Source organism: Manacus candei, unplaced genomic scaffold, assembly GCF_025592945.1.
Source record: "Manacus candei isolate 608988 ecotype Guabito, Panama unplaced genomic scaffold, ASM2559294v1 h1tg000057l, whole genome shotgun sequence".
NCBI classification, from domain to species: domain Eukaryota; kingdom Metazoa; phylum Chordata; class Aves; order Passeriformes; family Pipridae; genus Manacus; species Manacus candei.
In genome coordinates, this window is record NW_026138105.1 from 13,687,456 (window position 1) to 13,713,520 (window position 26,065).

General features: G+C 41.8%; 2 protein-coding genes across 6 annotated transcripts in view; one reads left to right on the plus strand and one right to left on the minus strand.

The window, feature by feature from the left end:
* The window catches only part of ZMYND8 (zinc finger MYND-type containing 8), a 47,535-nt gene extending 34,110 nt beyond the window's left edge, over positions 1 to 13,425 (plus strand). For 2 of the 4 annotated variants that reach the window (XM_051803516.1, XM_051803518.1), the window contains exons 14-21: positions 673 to 1,176; positions 1,903 to 2,277; positions 3,636 to 3,826; positions 4,730 to 4,810; positions 5,336 to 5,414; positions 6,935 to 7,174; positions 7,336 to 7,493; positions 12,039 to 13,425. In XM_051803516.1, the coding sequence (XP_051659476.1) occupies positions 673 to 1,176; positions 1,903 to 2,277; positions 3,636 to 3,826; positions 4,730 to 4,810; positions 5,336 to 5,414; positions 6,935 to 7,174; positions 7,336 to 7,493; positions 12,039 to 12,140 (1,730 nt within the window). In that variant the 3' untranslated portion in view covers positions 12,141 to 13,425. Of the gene's footprint in view, positions 1 to 627; positions 1,177 to 1,902; positions 2,278 to 3,635; positions 3,827 to 4,729; positions 4,811 to 5,335; positions 5,415 to 6,934; positions 7,175 to 7,335; positions 7,494 to 7,784; positions 11,632 to 12,038 lie in introns of those variants that run through there. The other 2 variants (XM_051803519.1, XM_051803517.1) reach the window with 2 other exon arrangements.
* Positions 13,426 to 14,850: 1,425 nt separating this feature from the next.
* EYA2 (EYA transcriptional coactivator and phosphatase 2) overlaps positions 14,851 to 26,065 on the minus strand; it is a 79,909-nt gene continuing 68,694 nt past the window's right edge. For both annotated transcript variants that reach the window (XM_051803521.1, XM_051803520.1), the window contains 7 exons: positions 25,638 to 25,727; positions 20,954 to 21,012; positions 19,999 to 20,159; positions 18,919 to 19,033; positions 18,187 to 18,308; positions 17,518 to 17,618; positions 14,851 to 15,716 (listed from right to left, as the gene is read on the minus strand). In XM_051803521.1, coding sequence (XP_051659481.1) covers positions 15,636 to 15,716; positions 17,518 to 17,618; positions 18,187 to 18,308; positions 18,919 to 19,033; positions 19,999 to 20,159; positions 20,954 to 21,012; positions 25,638 to 25,727 — 729 coding nt within the window. In that variant the 3' untranslated portion in view covers positions 14,851 to 15,635. The remainder of the gene's footprint in view (positions 15,717 to 17,517; positions 17,619 to 18,186; positions 18,309 to 18,918; positions 19,034 to 19,998; positions 20,160 to 20,953; positions 21,013 to 25,637; positions 25,728 to 26,065) is intronic.

Sequence of the window (26,065 nt, forward strand, 5' to 3'; positions counted from 1 at the left end):
AAAAAATCCTGAAATGGAGGTTAAAATAAGTTTTGGACTAGTAAAACCTTAACTATTTTATGTGTTAAAATAAGAGTAGATGAGAAGTGAAATTTTTGAGGCAAGTAGAGTGCACTGAACTAGTTTAAAACACAGTGAGACCTGATGTTTCAGATTTTTGGCAGCAAGCTTTCATCTTTTAATCTGTTTTTGTACCATTCTGATGTAGGTAGCATGACAGGATTACACTCTTACTATTTGCTTTGTAAACTGAAAAATTGGAGAATTGTACCCAAATTCTGTCAGCTGCACAAATTAGGATGTAAGTAAGTAACTGTCATCAGGTAAATGGTATTAGTGATTTTTAAGGTGGTTTCTTGTGGATAAAAAAATAAGTCCTCTTTGCATTTGCCAGCATTGGGTCCTGAGTTGAACAAAAGAGCTTGCAGGTGGTGGAAAAAAGCAGTGAAAGAAGGGCTATTGAATGAAATACAAATATTAATTGGAGTATGTGGAGATTTGATTCTTACACATTGTGGTACTGAGACAGGGCACTAAGTTTGTAGCTTAAGGACTGAGAGTTAAGATAATGGTATGTGCACACTTTGTTCCAGCATATGGAGTATTTTTTTTTTTTGGTAATTTCAGTCAGTCTGATGTCAGCATGGAATGTACTTTCCTTCCCACAATTAGGAATAAATGAAATATCTGAAGCTGTTTATACTGCAGTAGAACACAGTGACTCTGAAGATTCTGAAAAATCCGACACCAGTGACAGTGAATATAGTGATGAGGATCAGAAATCAAAGAATGATCAAGAAGATGGTGAGGACAAGGAAGGTACAAGAAGTGACAAAGAATCATTGAGCTTGAAAAAAAAACCTAAGCCCCCAGCACAGAATGAAGACAAGGAGGAACTTAAAAGCACAAGTCCAGAAGTGGAGAAAACAGAAGAACCGGTCAAGGAAAAGTCCATTTCAGACACTGAAAAAGAATTTTCCGAAAAGGGAAAAAGTTTACAGCATCCTGCAAAAGAAAAGCTGAAAGGTAAAGATGAAACAGACTCTCCAACTGTGCATCTAGGACTGGACTCTGATTCTGAGAGTGAACTTGTCATCGATCTAGGAGATGATCATTGTGCTCGTGAAGGAAGGAAAAACAAGAAAGAATCTAAAGAACCTTCTCCCAAACAAGATGGTAGGATGAAATTCTTTCCTTCCTTTTTTTTTTTTTTTCCTCCTGTTCTGTAGGGCTGTTACCTAAGACAGAATTGTTACCTTTATTTTTGCATTAAGATAAAAATCTGTACTAAAACAATTTTCAGGAATGATTTTTCATTCTTTGTGACTGTGAAAAAAGGACAGGACCCGTCACTTGGCCTTACTGAACCTCATGCTGTTGTCCCCAGCCCCTCAGTCCAGTCTGTCAAGCTCTCTCTGCAGAGCCTTCCTATCCTCAAGCACATCAACATTCCCACCCAACTTGGTGTCATCTGCATTTGGTTGTCAGTGCCAGTTCACCATTGTTGAGAAAGTTTTTAGTGCCCTATTCCTTCACTTACTGTTCAGTCATTGATACTTTAGAATGTATTTTTCTCCTGATAGAAATTGGGATGACAGGTGTAAATGGTAACCCAGAAACATCCTATCAAGTGCTAAACTCTCACATAAATTCAGAGGAGGTCAGGCTGGTTTTTCTGGGTTTTGTACTTTTTGTTTTGCTTTGCTTAGTTACTGATGCACCTGAACTGCCACCACCTTCAGCTAGGCTGAAATGACTTTGCTTGTAGTGTATCAACGACTTTTGAGGAAATTAATTCCAAGCCAGACTTTAAGGTATATATGGCTCTTCCAAAAAGAAGATGGAGAACCATGAATCAGATGTGTTTGTGAAAAGCTGGTGTAACATTTTATGTTTGTTTAGTTGTAGGTAAAACTCCACCCTCCTCCAGTGCAAGCACTCAGCCTCTACCAGAAACTCCAGTCCTCACCCGTTCTGCAGCCCAGACCCCCCCAGCTGGTGTGACAGCAACCACGAGTGCTGCTTCCACTGCCAGTGCTCCTTCTGCAGCCACAGGGAGCCCTGTGAAAAAGCAGAGGCCTTTGCTGCCCAAGGAAACTGCCCCTGCTGTGCAGCGGGTGGTGTGGAATTCTTCCAATAAATTCCAGACATCTTCTCAGAAATGGCACATGCAGAAGGTACAGAGGCAGCAGCAACAGCAGCAGAGCCAGCAGGCTCAGTCACAGCAACCTCAGTCCTCTCAAGGGACGAGATACCAGACAAGACAAGCAGTTAAAGGTACACACTTTCTAACCCAATGTGCCTGTGGTGTCTTAATTCCCCAGCAGTGATCTCAGTGCTCCAAGGCTGCCCAACCAGGAGTTCTTCCATATTAACAAAATCTCACAGTGTGGTTCTACTCTGATAAGTTACTTTAAAATACAGCAACTTACTCACCTGCTCTTTCTGGTGTGTATTTAGAGTCATGTCTCTCTTTTTTAATGAGAGAAAACTTGTGTGTGTGTCTGTGTAAATATTTTTTGCTATTCTTAGCCATCAGAGATTTGGAAGAGTGAACTGAATTAAATTCTGGACTGTAAGATAAAACCATTAACTGTTCCACTTGCATGTTTACCACTCAGTATGTACAAATTGCTTCCAGTTTTATCTGACAAGAAGCTGATCTGAATGGTTTTTCAGAGTATAATTTGACAACAATGAAATTACCCAGGCTCTGTTTGTCTTTGAAATCCCTGTTGTTTAACAAGACTTTGATGGTAGTTTACTGAACAAACAGCCCTGGAAACTTAGACTGTTTTCTCAACTGTTTTCTTACCACCCCTTTGCCTGAGGTTTCACTAATAGCAGGCACAGGGTAATACAAGCCCAGGCTGCTGTTGCTTCACTTCACAGAACAGCAACTTTATGTAAATTAGCTTCCCTTGTAATTTCAAGTTAATAAACTGAAATGTTTACTGCTGTGCCTGATGAATAGACATTCTCCCCTCTGCTAAAACCACTGGCATGCTGGTGATTTCATAGAGAAGAGAGGTTTAGGTAATGGCTCACATACAGATGTTTATCAGAGGCTCATTTCTCTGGTCCCTTCTGTGCCTGCCATTTAAGCAGGGTTGAGGAAGTGGTATCTTCCTACTTGCAGACTGCACAAATTTGATACAGAAAATATTCAGTGAGGAAAAAGAAATGTGAAACTTGGTGAAGTCTTATTTTTAATAGAATCATACTTTCATTCACACCTTAATAATATGGAAATGTTGAAGTCTAACTTATATGTGTGCTATTAGTAGGGAGTTTTCCAGATTGAGAAGTTAGGGATGGGCTTCATAAGGAAGTGGGATAGAAAAGTCCCAAGATGGGAGGAATACAGAACTGAGGAAGACTTTTGCCCTGGCCAGTCTGAAATCATAAGTTTCAAAGTTACATTTGCTTTATTACCTTCAAGCTTTGCAATTATGTACCAGTTCCATGGTTGGGCACTGTATAATTAATCATTAGGTGGCACCACCGTATAAGTAATGCAAGTCTGAAATGGTTATGTGCACACAGTTAAGTTTGATATCCAAGTTAGAAGTTTGCCCATTTATTTTCATAATTTCTTACGTGATTGATCCACTCAATGTTCTCTTTTTTTTTAGCTGTGCAGCAAAAAGAGATCACCCAGAGCACTTCCACATCCACTATAACCTTAGTCACAAGCACTCAGCCTATTTCTATGGTTACCAGTTCTGGATCTGCAAGTACACTTTCTTCCTCACTAAACACAGACCTGCCCATTGCAACAGCTTCAGCTGATGTGGCTGCAGATATTGCTAAATATACCAGCAAAGTAAGTTCCTCAGTAAGGTTTCCTTGAAATTTGATTTTGAAGTGAACTAATTCTGAAATAACTTTATTTTCAGGTTGTCATATGTTGCAAATTCATCCTACTAGGTAGGAACAGCCAGATTTTGGTGAGAGTGCAGAACTGCATATTTAGACCTGTCTTAATGCTACCATTCCAAACCAGAGGGTGTGAGAGGGGCTTCAGCTGCTCAGGCACTTCAGACCCTCTCTTTCCCATGTTCTGCTGCTTCTTATTCATGTTACATTGTGGTTTGGAGCATTTTCTGTGTTTTCTCCTAAAGGTGTAGATGTTCCCCCAACATCATATTTACAGCAAACAGTATTTTGTCATCTGTGTTCAGCAGAACATAAAGAGAGTTGTACTTTTCTTTTAAAACACTGTATAACTTCATCAGTTGGTAACTTGTCATAAATGTATGTCCATGCATTAAAACAGACACTAAGTGTTAAAGAGAAGGGGTGGTGTAGTACTTGTGTCATGACAGTGACAGTGAGGGAAGAGACACTGGCTTTCCATATAGTCTCTTAGATCTTTAAATTAAAAAAAAAATCAATGTGAATACTGTGTATTTTTACATTGCATTTCTTTCCCCAATTCATGGTTATATATTTTTTATTCATAAATTATATCAGTAGCAATTTCTTAGAAAAGTAGAAAGTCAAGCAGTTCACCGGTTTAGGATTAGAAATCAGAGTCCTGATCAAAAATATTGTGTTTTACCTTTTACATAGTCCTCTAAAAGTAGACCAGATAAATATATATATATAAAGATAATACATTATTGATAGCAATATAAGCTCACATTAGAGTGGTTGAAAGGAAGTGAAAGTGGGAATCTATTAAAAATATATATCAAAGAATTATTTTTTTCCTTTTATCTTTCAGATGATGGATGCCATCAAAGGAACAATGACTGAAATATATAATGATCTCTCAAAAAATACTACTGGAAGTACAATAGCTGAGGTTAGTGTAACATTAAAAAAAAGTTTGCATTTTAACTTTTGAAAGTTGCAAATTAGTATTTTTATTTATAGATATAAATAAAAGTACCACATAACTATATCTACAAAATGTTATATATGGAGACTGGCAAGAGATCCTAATTTCTGTGATGTTTTAGAAGTGCTGATTAGAGTGGTAGAGAAAGACACTGAAAAAATACCAGATTCCAGTCAGAAATTTAAAACTTGGCATTTTCAGAGGAAGCAAGAGCAAGTTTAATAGAAGTTCTTTTTGTTTTCAAACAATCCTGTGCTCTTCATGATAAGCAAATCTAACAGATAAATATTCAGAATACTTCAGACTTTTGTTTGGGGCTTATTATGGTCTTGTCCTCATGTTAATATGAAGGAACCTTGATATAAATGATGATCAGGCTCATTTTTTTGGGCATGGGTTTTTGTATAATTATTTGTATAATTATTATTATTATTGTGTAATTATTATACACCCTCTTTATCACTACTGACTTAAATTTTTAATGTTTAGATTCGGCGTTTGAGGATCGAGATAGAAAAACTTCAATGGCTACATCAACAGGAACTCTCAGAAATGAAGCATAACCTAGGTATGGAAATGACAGTCCAAACCAGTGTCAGGTTTTGTCCTACACAGAAAGTGGAAATGCTTGAACTATGTATTACCTTCATCACATGATGCTACAAATTGTTGACAGAACAGAAAACCATTTGTATTGTTCTGTGCTGATGTTAGTGCACACTTTTGGAGTCTGAACCCAAAGTGACTTTATCTGTGCATGAGCAGGAACAGCTGTTCAGCCCTCTGAGACAAATTCAGGCTAAGATGTTGATGGGCAGAATGACTATTTTATGCATCAGTGGATAATCCCTCTTCTTGAGATATTTTATACTGGTTATTTTGTACTAATTCTCATAGGAACCAGATTCTTTTAATATAGCCAATTTATAGACTGTAGCTGGCATTTTTTTTCCTATCAGCTGTTGGTGTAAGGGCTTTATTTATTTAAAGTGAACAGACAACCCTGATTCAGTCTTGGTGCCAGACTGTCAGTGGAATGAGGTCAAAATGCTCCCTTAAACAGATAAAAGAATATTCCTCCTAGGAGGGGGATTTTCATCTCTACATTCACTCAGCCATATTGGCAGGAAATGAAACTCTGATTAAAATGTGATTCTTCTTAAATTATCTTTTTCAATGCACTGACAGTGGGAAGAAGGTTGCAGTTGTGTGATGAAGTCTCGTTTAACCTACACACAGTCCAAGCAGCCTTAGTGTCCTCATCCACTTTTAGAGTCTCCTTTTGCAGAGCACATCTGGAAGTGCATTAAGGGTTGATTAACTCCATACTCAGACTCGTGTCTCTGGTTCATTAGTAACATTTTGCTCTTTCAAATCAGGGTAGACCAGTTTTTCCACTGCTGCAGTCCAGTGATAACATTCTTCAGACTCACTTGGGTATGGCAACAACTCACCTGCTGTTCACAGAGCTGAATGTCTAAGTGTGCTCAGAAATAAAAGGAAAATTCTTGAAACACTTTGCCACCAGTCTGAAGCTACTGATTTAAGTAAAAAACTTTACTGGTGTTTGGAAAGTATGTCAACTGGAGAGTTTTTCAGAAGACTCCAAGATTCACCCTGAGTCCAGGTGGCTGGAACTGGAATGCTTTATTTGTATTTGCCTGCTTTCTTGAGGATTCTGTTAAGGCATTTCACTCCAAGTCTCCCACAGTGACTGAGATATCAATTTATAACTGCATCAGTAGTGGGTGGCTCTCAGAGCAATCCTGAAGTAAGGCTCAAATTTACCACTTTATTCATGTAGCCATGAGATTTTACATCTTTGTTGGTGTCCCTCTTGGAACTTTCACATCTTTTTGTAAAGAAACCAAGATATAATGACCATATGAGACAGGAGAATAAATATAATTTTCTGAATATCGGAGCAGAACAAGTCCAGGCTTGTAAAGACAAAGTATGTTAGCAGCTGCATATTTTGATTATCAGTTGTAATTTCATGTTGTGTTTAAATTCATGAATATTACTGGTTTGCACCTTGCTGTTGTGGGGTGCAAAATGCAAACCCACCTTTCTCTGGATTTGGAGCAGAACTGACAATGGCTGAAATGCGTCAGAGCCTGGAGCAGGAACGAGATCGTTTGATTGCTGAGGTGAAGAAGCAGCTGGAACTGGAAAAGCAACAAGCAGTGGATGAAACCAAGAAGAAGCAGTGGTGTGCCAACTGCAAGAAAGAGGCCATCTTCTACTGCTGTTGGAATACCAGCTACTGTGACTACCCCTGCCAACAAGCTCACTGGCCTGAGCACATGAAATCGTGCACACAGTCAGGTAACGGTGCTCTGGGCTGCCTGTGTCCCACCTGAGGGGTCTGGGTGGGTGGGTGGGTACACAGGGACCCTTTTCTTCATGTGCAGATGTGCCTGTGAGGAGAGACTGGACTGGTTCACAGGAGTTGTGGCTACTTTCTCTTTTTTTTCCCTTTATTTTAGCTACTGCGACACAGCAAGAAACAGATACTGAAATTAGCACAGAAACACTAAATAAATCATCCCAGCCCAGTTCAAGTGTGCAGTCTACACCCACAGAAACAGCCAGCACCCCTAAGGAAAAGGAAGGTTCAGCTGATAAAAGCAAAGAGAGTGTTACAGTGAGTATCATCACTTCAAACAAAAATAATGTGTAAGATTTCTCTGAAACCTCCCCCTGAAGGCTTCCCTGGATAAGCCAGGATTTTATGACCATTTGCATATTTCAAAGATTGTGTTTGGGGAATCATAGAGAGTTGTGGTTTTTATTCTTCGTCTTGTCAAAAAAAAAAAAATCTCCTGTCCTCTGAGAACACCCTTTCCCCTTCACTTATTCCCAGTAAAACCTTGTGTTGGCTTGACTCATCCTTCCAGCCAAAGGGGACTGGACCTCTTTCTCTCTCTCTCTCCAGGATCCATCAGTGTAGCTTCTGGTCTGGATCTTTCGATACAAGTTGCCTTCTGATAAGCAATACTGACTGCAGCACTTCCAAGCCCTTCTTGCCTGGGGGTTCAGAGGCCAAGCTCAAGACCTGCATTCAAATCAACTTACTTTATCACCACAGACTGTCATTAGGGTACCACAATGTTCCATAACACTGATACAACAGTTCACCTGGATCTACGGTTAACGGAGCAGTTCCGAAATCCTCCATAGCATCTACTCTGATAGTATTCAGTAGGCAAGGATGGGCAAATGCTCTAATAAAAGGGACTTAACATTGCATATATAGAAAATGTTTATAGAGAAGATTCTGCTTTATAGGTAGGGCTTGACTATTAGCAATTTCGGCATCATTTTTTTTTTCTCCCCTTGCAAGATTTATTAAATGAAAAATTTTAGTGGGGAGGGGGGGCTGATCCTTCAAACCCTTACACGTGATCCTGCACATCAGTAGGAGCCTTGTTGTATTTTAAAATATTAAAGGCAAACTAATTTTGTAGTATTGTGATTCCAGCATGATGTCTCATTGAGATAGTCCTGTAGAATTGGGAAGCGTAGTAATCTAGAGAGCTGTGTTCATTTTTGCTACTGTCTGGTGTAAGATCTCTGGGCTTGACATGTCACCTAAGGGAGTAACTTGGGGAAACAGATTTGAAGAGGGGGAAAAAGGATGTGCTGTTCCATTTGAATACTTTGATGAAGTTGGTTAAACTCTGGCTCATTCAGTTGATGTTTGTATGCATTGTTCTGGTGGCACAAGCTTTATATTACTGGGGAAATAGGGAATGTGAGACCTAAAGCTTGCCAGGGAATATTCCAGTTATACAAATCTGGAATTTCACATAGGTGTTCTACCTGAAACATCATGCTGTATACATGGATCATGTTCACAATTTGAATTTTGTTTTATTAACAAAGAAGTAACCTGTGAATTCATTGAGATGCAGATTTTTGACACAAAGAAAACATCCAACATAAATTTCCTATCGTAGTAACAACAACTAGGTGGAATTTATGTAAAAGCTGAGGCTTCTACTGAGGTTGCCCGTGCTGTCTCTGCAGATAGCAACAGGTGTGACAAGCAACCAGCCTATAAAACTGGTCCAGGTACCACAGACCACCACCTATATTCCAACTACTCAACCCACAATTGTAAGTACAACATCATAATTTAAAGTCTGCAGCAACGCCGTGCCTGGCACTAAAACTGCTCAGTATCTCTGGGGGGTTGTCTCTGTCTGCTCTTCTATCAAGGGATGAATTCACTGGTAGAGTCTCGACTTGCAGTGCAAAATGTCTTCTTTTGCTGTGCAACATTCCACCCCTTCATTCCATTCATGATTGCAAGGATCCAGAAGTTGTTAAGTCTAGTGAAGGCACTGAGGACAGGCAGATGCCATTTCACATTATTGGTTCATTTCATGTATATACTTGACCACAACATCAATGTAAATATATAGAATTCATTTTAAATATCTTTTAAATATCTTTTTGTCTATGGTATCCTAAAGAGATTTAATTATTTCTGAGCTATGCTTGATATTCCTGTGACATCTCAGTACCTATAAAAGAGAATATGCATTTGTCAGCAGTGTCTCTGCCATGGAGTCTTGCACATTAGTGTTACAGAATGATGAGAAATTGCATTGGAATCAGACCTTTTTTTTTTTTCCCATCAAAGGCTTAAGGACAGCTGAATTCCCTAGTGTCAGTCAAAGGAGATGGGACAGAAGTAAGTTTGATTTTTGTATTTAATGCACCATAAGAGCCCATTATTTCAGCTGGTTGTGCTCTGCAGGGCTCACATCAGTCAGTGTGGCCCCTGAGCTGGCACTGCCCTGGTCCCAGTGCTGCCTCAGGTGGGGTTCAGCAGGGGAGCCCAGTGTGGGTAACTTCAGTTCATTTCTGACTTCAATCAGATAATTTATAACAATAACTATGTACTGTTTTAACAGTGTACCCTAACCACACTGTGACTGGGAGGCCTGATGTGCTGTCCAAGTCCCTCTGTCTGTCTCTCTCCTTGTGCACCCCCCCACCAGCTGCAGGACACACCCGTGTGTGTGTCAGTGAATACACCACATGCACGAGGACAGAGAGTGTTTCACAGCCATCATATTCCACACAAACTTAGTGGGGATTGTGCTCTTAGTGGGGATCATCACATCCCACATTCCTCACAGCATTTTAACTCCACTCCCTTGGTCTCAACTGAGAGCACTGTGCACCTTTGCAGCATTGGCCCTGAGTTGCTTGGACTGAGTTACCATTAACAACAAGGTTTTATATGTGTTTAAAAATCCAACAGCAGACATCAAAGGCGTTAGGCTTTTTTTTTGTGAAGAGCTGTGAGGCTGTAAGATCCTAAGGTGGTTTTGTGTAATCAGAAAAATGGCAGTTACTTTCATAGGTTTTCTGTAACACAAAGTGTACTGAAGTTATGTAAAGCAGAATTGGAAGGTCTGAAAGGTTTCCAACTTTATTTGTGCATGTTTATAACTTTGTACACATTTGCATTAGTCTTGCACAGCTACAGACACCTCTGTATTCTAATGACTGCACGTGCAATTTAAATGATTTTAAACCTTAGTGCATGTTTAATATGTATGCAAAATGTACATATGTGTAAAACTGGCAGAGGTGGAAAATTTACCTCTCAGGGAATGATCTTAACACATTTAAGGAGTCTCGCACATTCCATATTCCGATCGCGCTAAGAACTGAAACTTAATTATTTTCATGTGTGTAAGTGTGTATATTTAAAAGGCGACTGTGGCAACCTTAATTTCCCCACCTCTAGTACTGACAGTGACTTACATAATGGCTTCTTTAGGGTTCAGTTTGCACTTTGTGTCCAACTAGGAATTCCTTCCTCTGAACAACTCCCAGTGTATCTTCTGGGTACCATTTCCATGGAACCCTGTACACGCATCTGAAATCATTACAAAATGGCAGTAATCTGGAATTCATTCAGAAAATTGGTTCCATGTTTGGTTTTGATTCTTCCTGCAGTTAAAATAATGTAAAAATATGAATCCATCATCTTTGCATTCCAGGGGATGGAACGAGTAGGCTTCTGGAAGGCACAGACTCTGTCTTTGTGGAATACTATTAAGACACTCGTGTGGTTTCTTGAATCAGTGTGGGGAAACATTGGGCTTCACTGAACTTGTATTTCTTCTTCCGTGTTCTCTATGGAATGTCACACTACCACTGGGGGAAGATCTGTGCATCCCTTTCAGGTTCCTCAAAGTCTCACTCCCTGTCTCTTCCACAAGATGTTGTGAACTGAAATGGATGCGTTTGTTTGATCACCAGTTGTGCATCACTGGAATTGTATTGGAACATCCTTGCAGTTTGTATGGTAGAGACATTTCTAGACTTTCTCACGTTTTTGGAGGAAGGTTAAGATACAGACTTAAGGTTCAATAAATCCTTTTACAGATCTTCCAGAGTGATGTGACCTTGACCAGATTGTTTAACATTCTTGTGCCTTTGTCTCTGCATCTGTAGAATCAATTACCACCTATAGAGATGTCCTGAAACTCCATTTGTCGAGATGTATAAATCATGATCTGTATGATGGAAGTGAAAAGTTTATTCTATATTAATATTTTTACAGGGTGTGTAAGACAGTTCCCAGTAATGCTGATGTTTTTGCTATTGATTTGTGCAAAAGTTAACTTAAGTACTTTTTTTGTTCAGATGGATGTTCTTTGTTCTCTTCTGTGTAGACTGAATGCATGGGGGAAATAGTTCCTTTTGGGGAAAAAGATTTAAGTAATGTGTAACAAGAATATACTTATAAACAAGGGTATTTTTGTACTCCAGTTTGATTTGTCAAAAACTTTTTCAAATGACAAAGGATTTTCTTAGCCCTTTTTCCTCTTCCCATGTATTAGTTTGCAGAAAATACATAACTGGATGTAATTCTGAGGCCCTCACTCTCCAAGCACAGACAGTGTGTACAGTCCCTATAGCACCTCCTGTCCCTGTAATTCCATAGCAGTAACAAGAACACACAAAAACTCTTGGCTATAGGGAAGTTAAAACACTACTTTGTCCCCTGGAACGAGGTAATACTGCGGTTATAAAGGTATTAGTTCCTGCACAAAATTGGCACTTGTTCTGGATTTCCCCTGGAAGATAAATCTCTATTTCTGTGGTCATGTTTATGTGACCTTTAACATAACAATCTGTTTCTCTTGGTTTTAATCCACAGACCATTCCTGTAGTGGTAAGTCCTTCTGCTGGGACAGTGGCAATGAGAACTGGAGTTCAGTATGTTCAGACCACAATGCCAGTCCAAGTACGAAGAGTCTAACTGCTAACAAGAAGTCCATACAATTGTTGGAATAAATAAGTCTAATAGAAATGTGAAAAATAAACACAGTTCTTTGGATTAACCTCAAAGGTTCAGACTTTAGCTTTGTGTATGTGTACAAAGCATTAATTACACTACATTAATGTAAAGCATTAGTGCTGGCTTAGAAAAGCTGAGGACAGGTAAGATCCATATTAAATCTATGCTTCTTTTGTAAATAATGTACAATTTGTGGATGTCATTAGAGTACCATCTCCTTTTTATATTTGTATTGACTTTAACTTATAAAGAGTGTTTGAAGTTGGAAAAGGAAGGTTTAAAACAGCCTTATCACAACCTAATGCTGAAAACTGGTCTTGGAAACTGCAGTTATGCATCAAATAATACTAAGAATCTGAACATCTGTCTTTGCATTTGGATTGAAAAAAATTTCTGCACTTTGAAACTCTTGTAGGGTTTCTTTGAACAACCAAGTGATGAAGGATACCTTTTTTCAGTTGATTGCATCAGGCAAATTATGACATTTCCAATCTGTGGATCTGAAACACAAAGATTTACGTTGTTTTTTTTCATAATGACCAGACTAACAAAAATTTCATTTAGTCTAAGATCAGAAAAGTTGGAAAGCGTAACAGCAGCTGGTTGTAGAACGGTTTCTGATCACTGATATCGAAGACTGAGGAAAGTAAAATTTGTTCCTGTGCTTCTTATTTTTTCAAAATTCACCCAAAGGACTTTGAACAAGAATTAGGTGTGGAGAAAAACACGGATCAGGAAACACGGGCAAAGGACTTTTGATGCTGGGCCAGAGCATGTGTTATTTATATGATGGAATTTCTGTTTTTCTGTAAGCATGAAGCAGTGCAGTACGAGAGGAGCTCCCCCTGCAGATGCTGTCTGTTACACTGAGACTGTAGTCCCATTTTGTATGTTGTGTAAAACGAAAGCATTGAACAAAGCAAAGGTGATGTATGTATATGAGAAAATTAACTGTATGATATCATTCCAGTACATTCTGTTGTACATTTTAGTCATGTTGATTTCTCCCATTGTTTATATAAGAATGCGGTTTGTACAGTCTCCAGCTAGTCCCCAGATTAGAGGGAAAAAAGTATTAGAAGGAAAAAAAAAAAGGCAAGAACAGAATATTCATTAATTGCAGTTGTGTCAAAACTAGCCTAGCTGGCCTTATTTGTGAAGCATAATTGCTTTTAGCATATGGAAGTATTTTTTCACATTTTCTTTGTATAAAATTTGTATTAAACTTAAATATCTTTTTTGACAATTGTGTTTCTTTGTGACTAAGACAGGTGACACACACGATATGCTTTGGGTTTCTCCAATTTTTCAAGAAACTTCACAATTTTTTTATTAAACTGTTTTAGAAAAATGCTCTGTGTTCCTGGATTTCCAGTTTTGGTTCAATCTGGAGGAATGTTCACTTCTGCACAGTCTCCAGATCACAGGTAACTTCACTTACATTAGCATCTTCTGTCTCAGAACACCTGCCAAATTTGAGATAAAACAAAGCAGTGTTGACATTCTGTAAATAAGAAGCCATTTATGTGTAAAACTCAGCAGGAGATGTTTTCTCTCAGTTTTAACAGCAGCAAAGGTCCATCACTTGTTGAGTAGCATTTCTTCCCTGGCTGGACTGATAATATGTCATTGTTAGGTGGATTTGTGGGTTAGAAATGGGGATTGTTGTAGCCCTCTAACAGGGTAGGAATTGGACAAGACTTCTGTGTGTGTGTCTTAATTAGAAGAAACAGGAGCTGTAAAAGAGCTGACTAAAATCTTACTGAGAATATTGTCTGAAGTTCCTACTCCTGTAGTTAACCTTGTTCCAGGCATTTGTGAAGCAGCCAAAGTTAATGTTCCCAGTGCTACTGTGTTTACAGAATGGCACAGATCTTGAAATGATGTTTTGGCCTCCCCTGTGGAATTTGGATGCTGGTATCACTGAAATGAGCCCTTGTGCAAGGAGGAAAAGGAAAGAGATGAACAAGACAGAAATTGCTGTAGGAAACCCCACTGCTTTCTGACACCTCCCTATTTGTGACAGTCTTTCTTACAGCAGGAAAACCACGAGGAAAAAAATTTCACCACATTTGCTGCTCAGCAGGCCCTGAGAGCAGGAACACCTCTGCTAGAAAAGTCACATTTTGGATGGAGTTGTGCTCTTTACAAATCCCCCAAAGCAGGTAGAGGGGTTTGGTCATGTGGCTGTCGACACACGGGGCTGACGTGTCACAGCTGCCATGTGGCTGCTGCCTTCTGAGCCAAAGACTGAGACTGGATTAATTTAAGATCAGATTTTCTGCTTTAGTTTGGCAGAAAATCCCCTCTCAGATCCAGCACTGTTTTCTCTGAATGTTTGTAGAGATTAGGAGTATCCCTCAGGCTTGTGTAGCACTTGTGTCATATCTGTAACTCATTTGATCTTATTAGATGAGGGCATTGTAGCACTTGCTACATCTCTACCACCTGGTTCCAGGGTGGCTTTGATCCTTCCGAGGTTGTCTGGTGCCACAGTGAGCAAGAAGCAGCAGTTTTCAAAGTGAATGAGAGAGTCATCCAGGCCCAGAGAATTTAAATGTTTTGGCAGCAAGATTAACAGCCCAGCCTTGAAAGGGGGAGTACATATTCCACACATACCTCTAGATCCAGCAGTGGTGGCAGAAAAGGCAGGTCATCTAGTCCCCCAAAATGTAAACATGTTTTTATTTAATGCCTTTCACTCAGCACAAGGTACTTTTCCCCCGACCCCAAGACAGCAGTATAAGGCACCGTGTAGAAACGTGCACAGTCCTCATACCATCTGGGCAAGGTTCAAAAACACAGCTACAGTTCTTACCAACAGTACCATGTGTCCTGACTACTCATGTACACAATATGATTCTTCCCCAGAGTTTGTTCTGGAGAAATGAACTATTAATTTAGAACAGTAAGACTTTCCCCACCCACCCACCCACCCCAAAAAGCCAGATTAAAAACACAGGTACAGAGCTTAATACCAGAGTAATGAGATTAGTTCATAAATTAAAAAAATAGCAAAAAAAAAAAAAAATCAACAGTTTCACTCTTATTTTCAGAAGGTCCTGTGTGATGTGATGGACTGTGCAGAGACTCCTTGCTGTGTCCTCTTCCCCTTTCAAAACCAAGAAAGCTGACAGGGACACCCAGACTTGTAGCATTTGTTGTTGATGGCAAAAAGGCCATTAGAGCTCTGTGCCTCCAACTTAGCCAGCAACTGCAGCATCCCAGCGACTGATCAGAAGGTTTTTCCTCTGTCCAAAGGAAGGAGGACTTGAGACAATGTTCTTTGGCTGCAAGTTCTTAAAGGCTTCCACTGAAAGGGTTCTCCTTCAAAAAAAAGAAAAACTGCAGTTGCTGTGGGATTTTTTTTTTTTTACTGAGAAAATGATGAGGAATAGGTGGAACCGCTGCAATAGTCTGAGTGAAGCCCTCCCAGTGCTAAGATGTTGGGCTCTGCTACAAATATTCAAGTTCCAAGGCGTGCCGAAGAGCTTCCAGGTCAGCGTGACAAGAGATTCTCCAGAATGGCATGTTGTGCTAGAGTGAAACCAAAAGAGGGGAATTTTTTGTTTTGTTTTGTTTTTGTATAATACTGAGATGAAAACAACTTTCTTAGTTTGCACCTTCAGGAACAGAGCTTTGTGCTTGGCCACCAGGCTGTCACGGCGCCACAGGCAAGGGGGCTCATCTGAGAGGAGAGGGAAGGGACAGAGGGAGGGAGTGGGAAGTGTCTCTTTGCTGAGCTGTGTCTCCTCTGCAGACAGGAAGACATATTCACAATTTAGGAGTCTCCTGCCTCACAAATGATGGAGGATGTGGGCTCACTTTCTGAATGTTCTGACAGCACTTAGTCCCTTTCAACATGGGAATAACACTCCTAAGAATCTTTTAGCACTAAGAATTCACCTGTAACCACACTGCTTCTGGATAAACAGCTTCCACAAAGCTTCAGAGAACATATACTTCCTAGATAGATGACTGATGGAGATGCTCCTTTTCCAATTGTACCTACCTGTGTACAAAAAAAACCTCCAATGGTTCCAGATGTTTATGTTACAGAGGGTCTATTTACCCTCCTCTAATGTTTAAATAAGCTTCCCTCTGGTATGTTGGTATCAGTAAACAAATGTTTCCTTCAAGCTATTTATCAGCGTGTTTAGAGAGAGCAAGCAAACCCAGACAGCTGAAGTGACTGAAATCCACTGCTCTGCAATTTTACTTTAAGGGGAAAAGTTATCCCCTGGTTGCTATTAAGCTCCTTCCATTAAATTATCTATTTTTCTTTCTTAAACCAGAAGAAAACTTGGCCTCCCAGCCACTCCTGTTGTCCAGCAATTACAGATTTATCACTCATCAGACAGGTGAAGTAAAATGACCCACAAAAGTGGAGATATTATCAGTGCTGGCAAAACAGGGAAAGGCCTCTGCCTGTCCCTTCCCTTCCTTGTTTGTTTTTTTTTTTTTTCCTGTATAAAACTCAGGTGTGTAGAAGCTTTGATTAATGAGTGTCATCAATCAAAGGAGGAGACAGCCCAGCAAAGAATGAGCTCTACTAATGGGAGAGCTGCTTAGCCAGGAGACAGGAGCAAGAGGCTCTTGGAATCCTGGCACGGGAGACTGGTGAACCTTCCATTTCCCCATGGAGGCAGAGAGCCCCTGCAGGCTTTGATGGAGTCCTGCTCACTGACCCACTGCCTTTGAAGTGTGGCACTGAGCTGTCACAAGCAGCAGGCCATTATCACTTCAGCCCAGTAGTGCATTTTGGACTCTCCCCTGACAGCTCCTTAACCCTTCATGAACTACAGAACCACCTGCAATTTTAGGCAGTTTTCCATGGTGGCTCCAGATATTGTTGCTTCCATTGGCCAGGGGAAATACACTATGAAAAACAGGGTTTCTGCTGCATTGGAGGCAACCTGGGGATAGAACATGTGCCCATCACCTTATTTGCTGGGATCCCTTTGTTCCTGGGCTTTATGCAACAAAAAAGCTCAAATTTGCTTGGAAAGCCTTTGCAGGATCTTCAGTCAGAATGTGATACCAGGTCCTCCAGCACAAGGTTCAGCTGTATAAGCTGAGTTCCTATAATATTTTGCACATCACGTGAGCTACACCATTAAAAATCAACTAGTTTGCTGAAGATGGGGCTCAGTTCCTGCATCCAGTCAGTTCCTGCATCCCAGCTCTCATGCAATGCTCCCAAAGCAAACACAGCTCTATCACATTTCAGGAGCACAGGACCCAGGATGCACAAAGACATCTTGCAAATAATGTCTGCCATTAACAAATTGTGTTCCTGTCCCTGTAAAGCCAAATAAGTGGCATTCACAGACTGTACCTTTTTTGCTCCTTGTTCCTCTTCAACACCATCTCCTATTACAATGTACACGGCTTTCCTTCCGAACCTCTGCATTATCCTTTCAAAGCAGCTCTCTTTCCCTAAGCAACACAAGAGAAGACACATTTTTTGAGCTGCACACATACTGCAGGCAGAGCTAACATTCAGGAGCTGGACCTGGAGTTGTGACCTAACTGCTACATTCCATGTTTTCTTTTGAAATTGGAATGTAGCTGAATCTTCACCTGAGGTGGACTCTCTCCATGTCATGACAGTTAACTTGCATGTTCTTTATCAGCCAAGCACTTCCAAGTGCTGCCAGTTTTCCATGAACTTTGTGACTTTGATGTAAGAGGATCCAGACAGTGTTTCTGTAACTTCCTTCGAGCTGGGTGCAGCTGAACATCCCACATGCAGTCAATGCTCCATAGGGTGGGTGTGTATCTATATATCAGGCTCACTCCTCCATGGAGACACCTGGAATTATTTTTTTTTCCAGTCTGTACTAGCCTAAGTGTAGGAGTCAGGATGTGAATTTGACACCTGTAAATATGGAGCTGAAACTAAACCTCACACATTGCTAGCTGTGATCAGGTTGGGTGGCTGTGCCTGGCTTAGGGACAAAATTTCAGCCTGTCTTTGGTGAGGCCTAAGTCAGTTTACTCTTACCTGTTTTTGTTGCACTGTAAATGTTTTCAATGGGGAAGACAGTGCCCAGTCCATAGAGAAGCACTTTAGCAAGAGCTGGTATAAGCTGAGTTGTGGTGACCAACACATTCACACAGTTGGGCCTGGAAAACAAAAGTTATTAGAAGTGGCAATCTGTGTTTCTCTCTTTCACTCTGGATTGAAAGATGGTAGGAAGCAAACCTTTCCTGCCACTGGAAGTTCCCAAGCCAATGGGGGATTATGCAGCCAGAGGCAGATAATGTGAGTACCAGAAATGCCTTTTGATCAGCTTAGCAGAACGAAAAAACATAAACCAAACCAGCAGCAGTGATGCAGCCTTACTGAACACTTGCCAGGGTCTATCTGGTGGGAAATCAGACACCAAGTAGTAATGTCTGAGCTGGGTTCTTTGAGTGAAGGGGTTCAGGGACAGAAGGGCTCTTTTCTCCCTTTCCTCCTTTGTACATCTGCTCACACAAAAATGGTGCCACAGATGAGAGAGCCAATGAAAAGGCAAGGAAAAGGACTGTTTTTCTTTTGCTCAGTTCATCATCCCAAGCTCACCCCGACCCCTGACAATTCCAGCCTGGCAAACGTGTGCAGTCTGGCCTCCCACGGGCTTGGCCGGCGAAGTCCTACAAATGTGTCCCGATTTGTTTAGAAGGGGAAAACAAGGGAAGCAAGAGGAGGTCCTGGATCAAACCTGCAGGCAATTCTTTGAGCTGCTCTTACCGGGAATGGATCAAGTTCAGCGCCTTCAGAGCGTGTGTGAGCCAGAGATCAGTCAGCGCCTCCAGTTCTGCTCTCAACTGCAGCCAGGTTTCCCTCTTAGGAGCTCCTATTAAACCTGTGGGCAGGGAAAGCGTCTTTGCAGAAGCACAGACAGGGAACTGCATGGATTTGTAAGCAGAATGCCAAAGTCTGTGCTCAGAACTCTCCCAGTGCCCATCCCTTGCTCCCGGTGCCGGCTGCTTCCCTCTGTGCCCTGCCACACATTCCCAGGCTGCAGCAGCTCAGCTTCCTCCCTCTCTGGGGAGGGGTTCAGCCAACCAAGGCTGCAGGACCTCCCTGGAACACCTTCCTTAGAGTGAGCATAAAGCTTCTATGGGAAGTGAACAAGAGGGTGGAAGGACTCTGTAATGTGGGCAGTGAGCTGGGCAGAGAGACACCTGAGGCCAGGATGGTTTGGATTCTCCTGAAAAGCCACGTCCCATTACCAGTACATGTGGGTAGGCTTCTCCTCCAACCAAAAAACAGGCTGTGGTGATACTCTGAGTTTTGCTTCTTTCTCCTTCTAGTCAGAGACCTGCCCTGATGTTCTGAAAGAGAATCAGAGCAGGCTCTTGGAACAGCTGTCTGGGACTAGGTGAGATGAAGGAACCCAGGGCATCCTGATACCTGGTGGTATTGTTCTGGGGGGGAGTTACAAACAAACACACAGTTTTGATACAAGAATGCTTGAGACAGAGACCAGCCATGTGCTCTGTGGAAAAACAAGCATATTTAGTTTTTAACTGTTTGCTTGTTTACTAAACATTTTGGAAAAGCAGAGAAGGTTGCTTTTCCTGCCAAATAAATCACAAAATAAAGCCCCACACTTGCGACTCGAGTCCTTCTCACACCACCAAACCGGGTATTTTAGTGTGTCTCCTGCAGACTCTGCACAGAACCGGATTAAAGGATGACTGAGGAAACACTTCCTCGGCTCCCCGTGAAGCATTTTTATTGTGAGGCTCCCTACACCTCCTCCACAGATGTCCCTACGGGGTCACAAGTTTTTGGGGAGATGAAAGGCAGGCCACAGCCACTCACCCCCCACGTTGTTTTTGTAGGTGTTGTACATCTCTTTCACCCGACGGTAGCGAAAGGCCAATTTCCTCATCCAGTCAACTCCCCCGTGGACTCCCGAGCCCAGGCACAGGTTTGCACTGGCAGTGGAGCTGTGGAAGCCATCTGCAGAGAAGTTATACGTGCTGGGAGAGGGAGGAGGGAAGGGGAGAGGTCAGTGTAATTACAGGCTATAGAGTGCCAGCAGGGAGGGGAAACAACTGAAAAGTGGAGACAAGTGGCAGCAGAGACACACACAGGACATGCTGTACAGAACTGAAGTTCATCTTTGGCACAATTAATAGCACAGATCTAAAAAAATGTTCTTTTTCTGCACCTGTTTCTCACAATAAACTGTCCATAAACCCACAAATGACAAGGCTCCATGTGAGTTCTGCACATTTCATTCTTGTCCCACGACTCTGGAGGCAACACTTTGGGAAAGGTACATGGAATTGTACAGAAGCAGTTTCTGTGAACAGGATAGCCTGACTTACACAGATAACAGTAATGTCTGGTGCAGGTTTGGTACGAGTTCCTACCAGTGAAACTCTCTGGCACAGCAAAGTCCAACTCCTCACTGCTAATTCCATTCACTGCAGATTGGGCAGTGGGAAACCTTTCAATCTGGCTTTGATGCACTCTGGCCACCTCTGTGACACCTGTCTGGTCAAACCATACCAGAAACTGGTGTGGTGTTCAACCTACCCTAATTCAGATATATTTCCCAGAGTGGTTCAAAGCTCAGGATAGTCAGAAAGCACAGGCACAATAATGAGAGAAAGGGGACTCTGTGTTTCTGTGGGCTTGATAAAGGCAGACAGCACGGGGCCAGGGAGGGGATGAGAGTGCATGTCTGAGAATCACTGACCAGCCCCCCACTACTTGCAAACAGCTGGGGTCTACCAGACCTGCAGCTTCCAGCCCAGAGATCCCATACCTTAGATCCTGACCGTTATCATCTGAGGACACATCATCTATGTGGATCTGGTCACAGTCCTGAGAAGAGTATGAAAATAAATACGGCAGTGAGTAAATGTTTTGAAAAAGAAAAGTGAAATAACATAATGCAAAACTACTTTAATATTAAGGAGATAAAATCTTACACGTTGCTAGTACTGTCTGGCATAGTCTAGCCAGTTAACTGTTAGGGACAAGCATCACATAGCACAAAATATGAACAGACAGAGAACGTGTGTGAGAGATCTGCTGTTATCTAAGGGCACAACGGCTCCTGAAAAACACAGCAAGCGGAACTCCTTCCTATGCAGGCAGGAGGGAGAGAGATGCTTGTGTTTCAGCCAGGAAAGCTGTGGTTTTTTTCAACTCTGTGTGCATGATAAGGCAGAAATTTGGCAGCCTTTCCCCCCGTGAGAATACTGCCTCAGACAGGAGGTGTGTGCCCACATAATTACAGGGGGAGAAGATCCGTCCCAGAGAAACTTCCAGAGCCGCCTGTCCTGTCCTGCCAGTGTTTTCCCAGGTTGTTCTGAGGGGGCTGAGCTTCCTCTGATGTGCAGGGAAGCTGGGCTGAAGCACTGGAGGCAGCATCCTTTCACTGCCCCAGCCACAGACACGTTTCAGGAATACTGTGTGTCAGCAATGAAGGAATCTGGGCACAGGGTATTCAACCAGAACATACACTTGGAGCTCAGCCTGCATGGAGTTTGTACTCTGATCTTATCTCCCCAAATTCTTCACTGTTTGAATGGTGGAGGCCCTGCCTCAAAAATGTAAGAAATGTTATTCCTTTGGTTTATTTCCTAGTCTTAGCATTAAGATCAGAAAGAGAAAAATCATGAAGGTTCCCCCACCACCTTAACTCTCCTCTCTCCAAGACCCTCGGGGGTGAGAACACAACACAAAGCCTGCAAGCTGATGAACACCATCTTTTGTGTTGCACTTGGTACAACAGGACTCTGAAATCAGAACAACTGCACCTAACCAAGGTACAGTAATTCTTCACCACTTCAGTGTTCTGCAAACCACAGAATTTGTTTTACCTTCCTTAAACAATTGTGAGTTTGATGAATTACTTTAAACTAGCCCCTTTCAAAAAAAGAATAAATCCCCAAACAAGTAACCAAACTTGCTACCAGTGGCAAAACATGACAGATAGTTCTTGTCCATAATGATAAGATTTTCTGCACCATTTATTTTAGATAATTCTCAAAAAGACACACAATTCTATCTTGTTCTCATCTCATCAGCCCTCTTATCAACCTATCACTGGAGTGTATCTTTCTGTACATAACTGGAGCCAAGCAGTTGAACAGCAGATCTCTGCTGGCACCTCTCTCTCTCTCTCTCTCTTTTCCAACCCCCCTAAATTTTTAAGCCCCCCTCCCAATAGCTGCTGTGAACCACACTGGGATAATAGTGATGCAGCCCACTCCACCTCGGTTGTACAATGCAGGGCATTAAGTCAGGGGAAAGGTATTTGTGGAGGGATCTGTTTTTCTCATTTGTGAATGAATTGTTCTGTACACTGAAGTGTGACAACAGTAGCTATCACATTTCTAACTTAATAAAATACCATGACACTCGGTGAGACACTACCTCATAGTCCTCTGGCTGAGCCTCTCCTGTTCCTGGGGGGAACTCAGGGAACTGGCTGCAGCAAGAATGTGCACCATGTTTTACTACTTGGTTACAAGACCAATTTTTCATTCTTGCAGAATTTCCTTGAAATCTTGGTGAGCAGGGAGTCAAGGCAGGGTGTCTGGGCTGCTGAAGGGAAGGTCCAGATTGTTCCAGTGGAGGTCTGTGATGGGGACACATCCCAGTTTGCACATCCACTGATGTTCTGAATTGATACTCTGGGATCTCAGAGTGTGGCATATCCAGCCTGTAACTGAGTCACACGTGCAAGACCTCAGTCAACCCTCCCAGCTCTGGGCACTGAACTGTTCTGACTGCTGGGATATCTTTGGGTGCTGCACAACCTGCCTGCAGGTGGGACCAGACCCTCCTACCCACATGTAAAGGAGCCTGAGCTAATTCACCTTGGAAATGGCACTGCTGGCTTGGAGAGAGCCTCTGCTGCCTCCTTGTGAAACACAGGCTGTTCCTGAAGATATATGGAGGAGCTGCTTCTGTTCTCCCTCACACTCCCTCTGAATACTCTCAAGGTATGTCTCATGCACATATGAAAACAACTAATGAGCACACACGGGTTCTATTTGTGTATCAGGACTGTGCCAGAGATTTTGAAACACCTCAGGGATTCACTGATCAGTGGAGCTTTCACCCCTCATTAGGTGTGTGTGGGGTGTAACACTTCCCACAACACGAAACCTCCAGGGATGACTCTGGAAGGCAGTAATTGTAAACACACTAATCCCCTTCTCTGTTAATTCCTCATCCCCTTGTCAGTCCTCCTGTCCTTAATACCTGTTTCCCAGAGTGTCAGTCAATAATATCTCCAGAGGGATTGGGGGTGGAAGGTGCTATTCTTTAGCCATCAACATACTGTGAACAAAAGGCATCTGGGAGAAAGAGCACAACCCTGGAAAGCCCAGAGTTTGCATTTTAACTTCTCTGTGATTTACCAGCACTCTCTGGAGGGGATGGGCAGCATCTCCTCCACTTCTTCCCCTCGTTCCAAGTCAGGACCAAGGCCAGCCATGCTCTGGTTAGTTAAAACTGCTGGACCCCCAAGTTATCCCAACCCTGGCTCTGGATTTGTGTGTTCACTATGTTTACAGTTGCCTGGTAAAAGAACTCTTGCTCTGGTCTCGAATGGGCAGCTCTCCTGCTGCTTCCTCAGTCACAGCCTCTTTCACTCTGTCCCAGCACAGAAGATGGTCAGAAATGGTTTCAGCCCTGGGCAGTTTTAGCTTGTTTTGTCTGGTACAGGCCAGAATTACACCACATGATGGTGCTAATGTATATGGTAATGCTTGGGGGTCTTCAACTGAATCTGCTCCTGTGCTGGTTTTTACCAATTCTTGTTTTGTTTGTTTTTAAAAATAATATTCACTGCACTCTTTTTAAGCCTAGGACTCAGTGATGTATCATTCTCAACTATCACTTTGGGAACACCCAAACCTAACTTTTATTCATCATCCTGACTGAAGGAATAGGGTGAGTAACTCTGGATGACTCTGTCACTGCAAATTCTTCCAAACTGAAATGGTTTTTTTTGAAAAAGTGAAATTCTGTAAGGAACATTTACTTCTCTTGAATTCTCTGTCATCCCTCAATTTTTTATTGAAAAGGCTCAGCTAAAACCAAACCACCAGTGCCCAAAGCTGTAACTGCCTGATAAATGTGCACAACTTGACTGAGGCCAGACAATTTGCTGCTTCATTTAAAGTTTTAGAGCAGTAAGTGAAGAAAAGTTGTTTTAAAACTGGTAATTCTTGCAAAAGTCTGGACAGGCAATGGGTTTCTGGAGGGTGGTTCTGTGCAGGACATGGAGCTTTGTTGCATCACATGTTGAGATCTGATGGGTGGTGGTTGTATATTAAGTATTATCATACTTATATTAGTGCCCTGGACTCCCAAAGAGAAACTCTCTTTTCTTTCTCCCTAAGAGAAGGATTTTTTTTCACTTTGTACTTGCTGTGCCCTCATCACAAACTCCCTCTCTGAAAAAAGCTGAAAGAGGAAAAATCTGTCATGTCAGTTCAGGTGCTGCCCACTACTTGTCTTTGAAAGGAAATAAAAATTCTCAGCAAGTGAAACCTCAGGACTGTGAGGAGCCAGGTGGCAGGAAAGGTTGTACCTCCCATAACACAGAGGACCACAGTGCAATTAAGGAGTGAAGGAACCAGAAATTCTTGCTGAACTCATCAGGCAAAGAAAAAGTTCTCTCCTTTCATCTGGCACAGCAACAAATTCTTCCTTTTTCAAGTGAAAAAAAAAAAAAAAGAAGACCACAGAAGTCTGCCCAGGGGTGCCAGATTTTTTTTCCCCCCCAAATGCCTCCAAGCAGAATTGTGACTCCAAGGTGCCCAGCACAGACCCCACCTCGCTCTGTACTGACCCATTCAGGCTCTACTGACTGCAAATGTGAACAGATTTTCATCACTGCTCTACAGCTGCTTCTCAGCTGGTGGCACAACTCTGCAACCATCACATTGCTTGAATTTTACAACACATTCAAAAGGATTTCTGCTTTGTATAAGAGACAGTCAGATGTAAGGATTCTTCTCTCAGTCTTTTATGTTGCAACTCCCCCAGTTTCATCCTGCAGTGTGCCTGAGCTTGAGCAGACCTCCTGCTCTGCCTGTGTGTGCAACAGAGCTTCCCCAAGAACAGGACCATTTTTAAAACCTCTGCATTGGCTCACAGCTAATTGCTACCTGCCCCATATGCTAATTTACCTTAATAAAATTATTAAATAGCAAATTTCAGGAGAAGCAGCAGCAACGTCCTCACTATTAGATTTAGTAAACCTGCCAAAAGCCATCACTGCTAGTGTGTATTTAGCAAAAAATTCCTTAACAGACCAAAGATGTCAAAGGGACCCAGTGAGAATGCTTCCAACAAGCCACCCAAGGCCCATTTCTTCAGGGTCAAAAATAAAAACTTCTTGGCCAAAAAACCCCAAGTTTGTAGACCACATGCAAATGATTAGAGAGACAGAGATATGTTAAATAAAATAAGCAGCTACATACCTCCAGGTCATTAAAGAACAGATGTGTATCTGCAAGGTTGAAGATCATTTCTTCCATCATGAGACCAATCCGCACTGACGTCGTGGTGTCCTGGTGGGGGAAAATCAGGGTTTTTCCACTCACTTTGATTTTCTCTTTTTGGGGATGGGGGTAGGAGATCTTAAAGCAAACATATTCCTGTTTCTGAAGACACATTTATTAAAATAATTTGATTTCCCAAGTGTATCTTAACATTAACATGATTTTCACATTCTTTCTTTTGCTCTCCTTAGATAAACAAATCCTGTTCTTTGAAGGATGTCTATAACTCACCCTGACCAATAACAGCCCACATCCTTCAGATGATATAAAGATCCTTTAAACACCTGAAACTATATAAGAATAGTATATAAGAATGCTTCAGTAGGCTAGACAAAAAAATTGGTTTC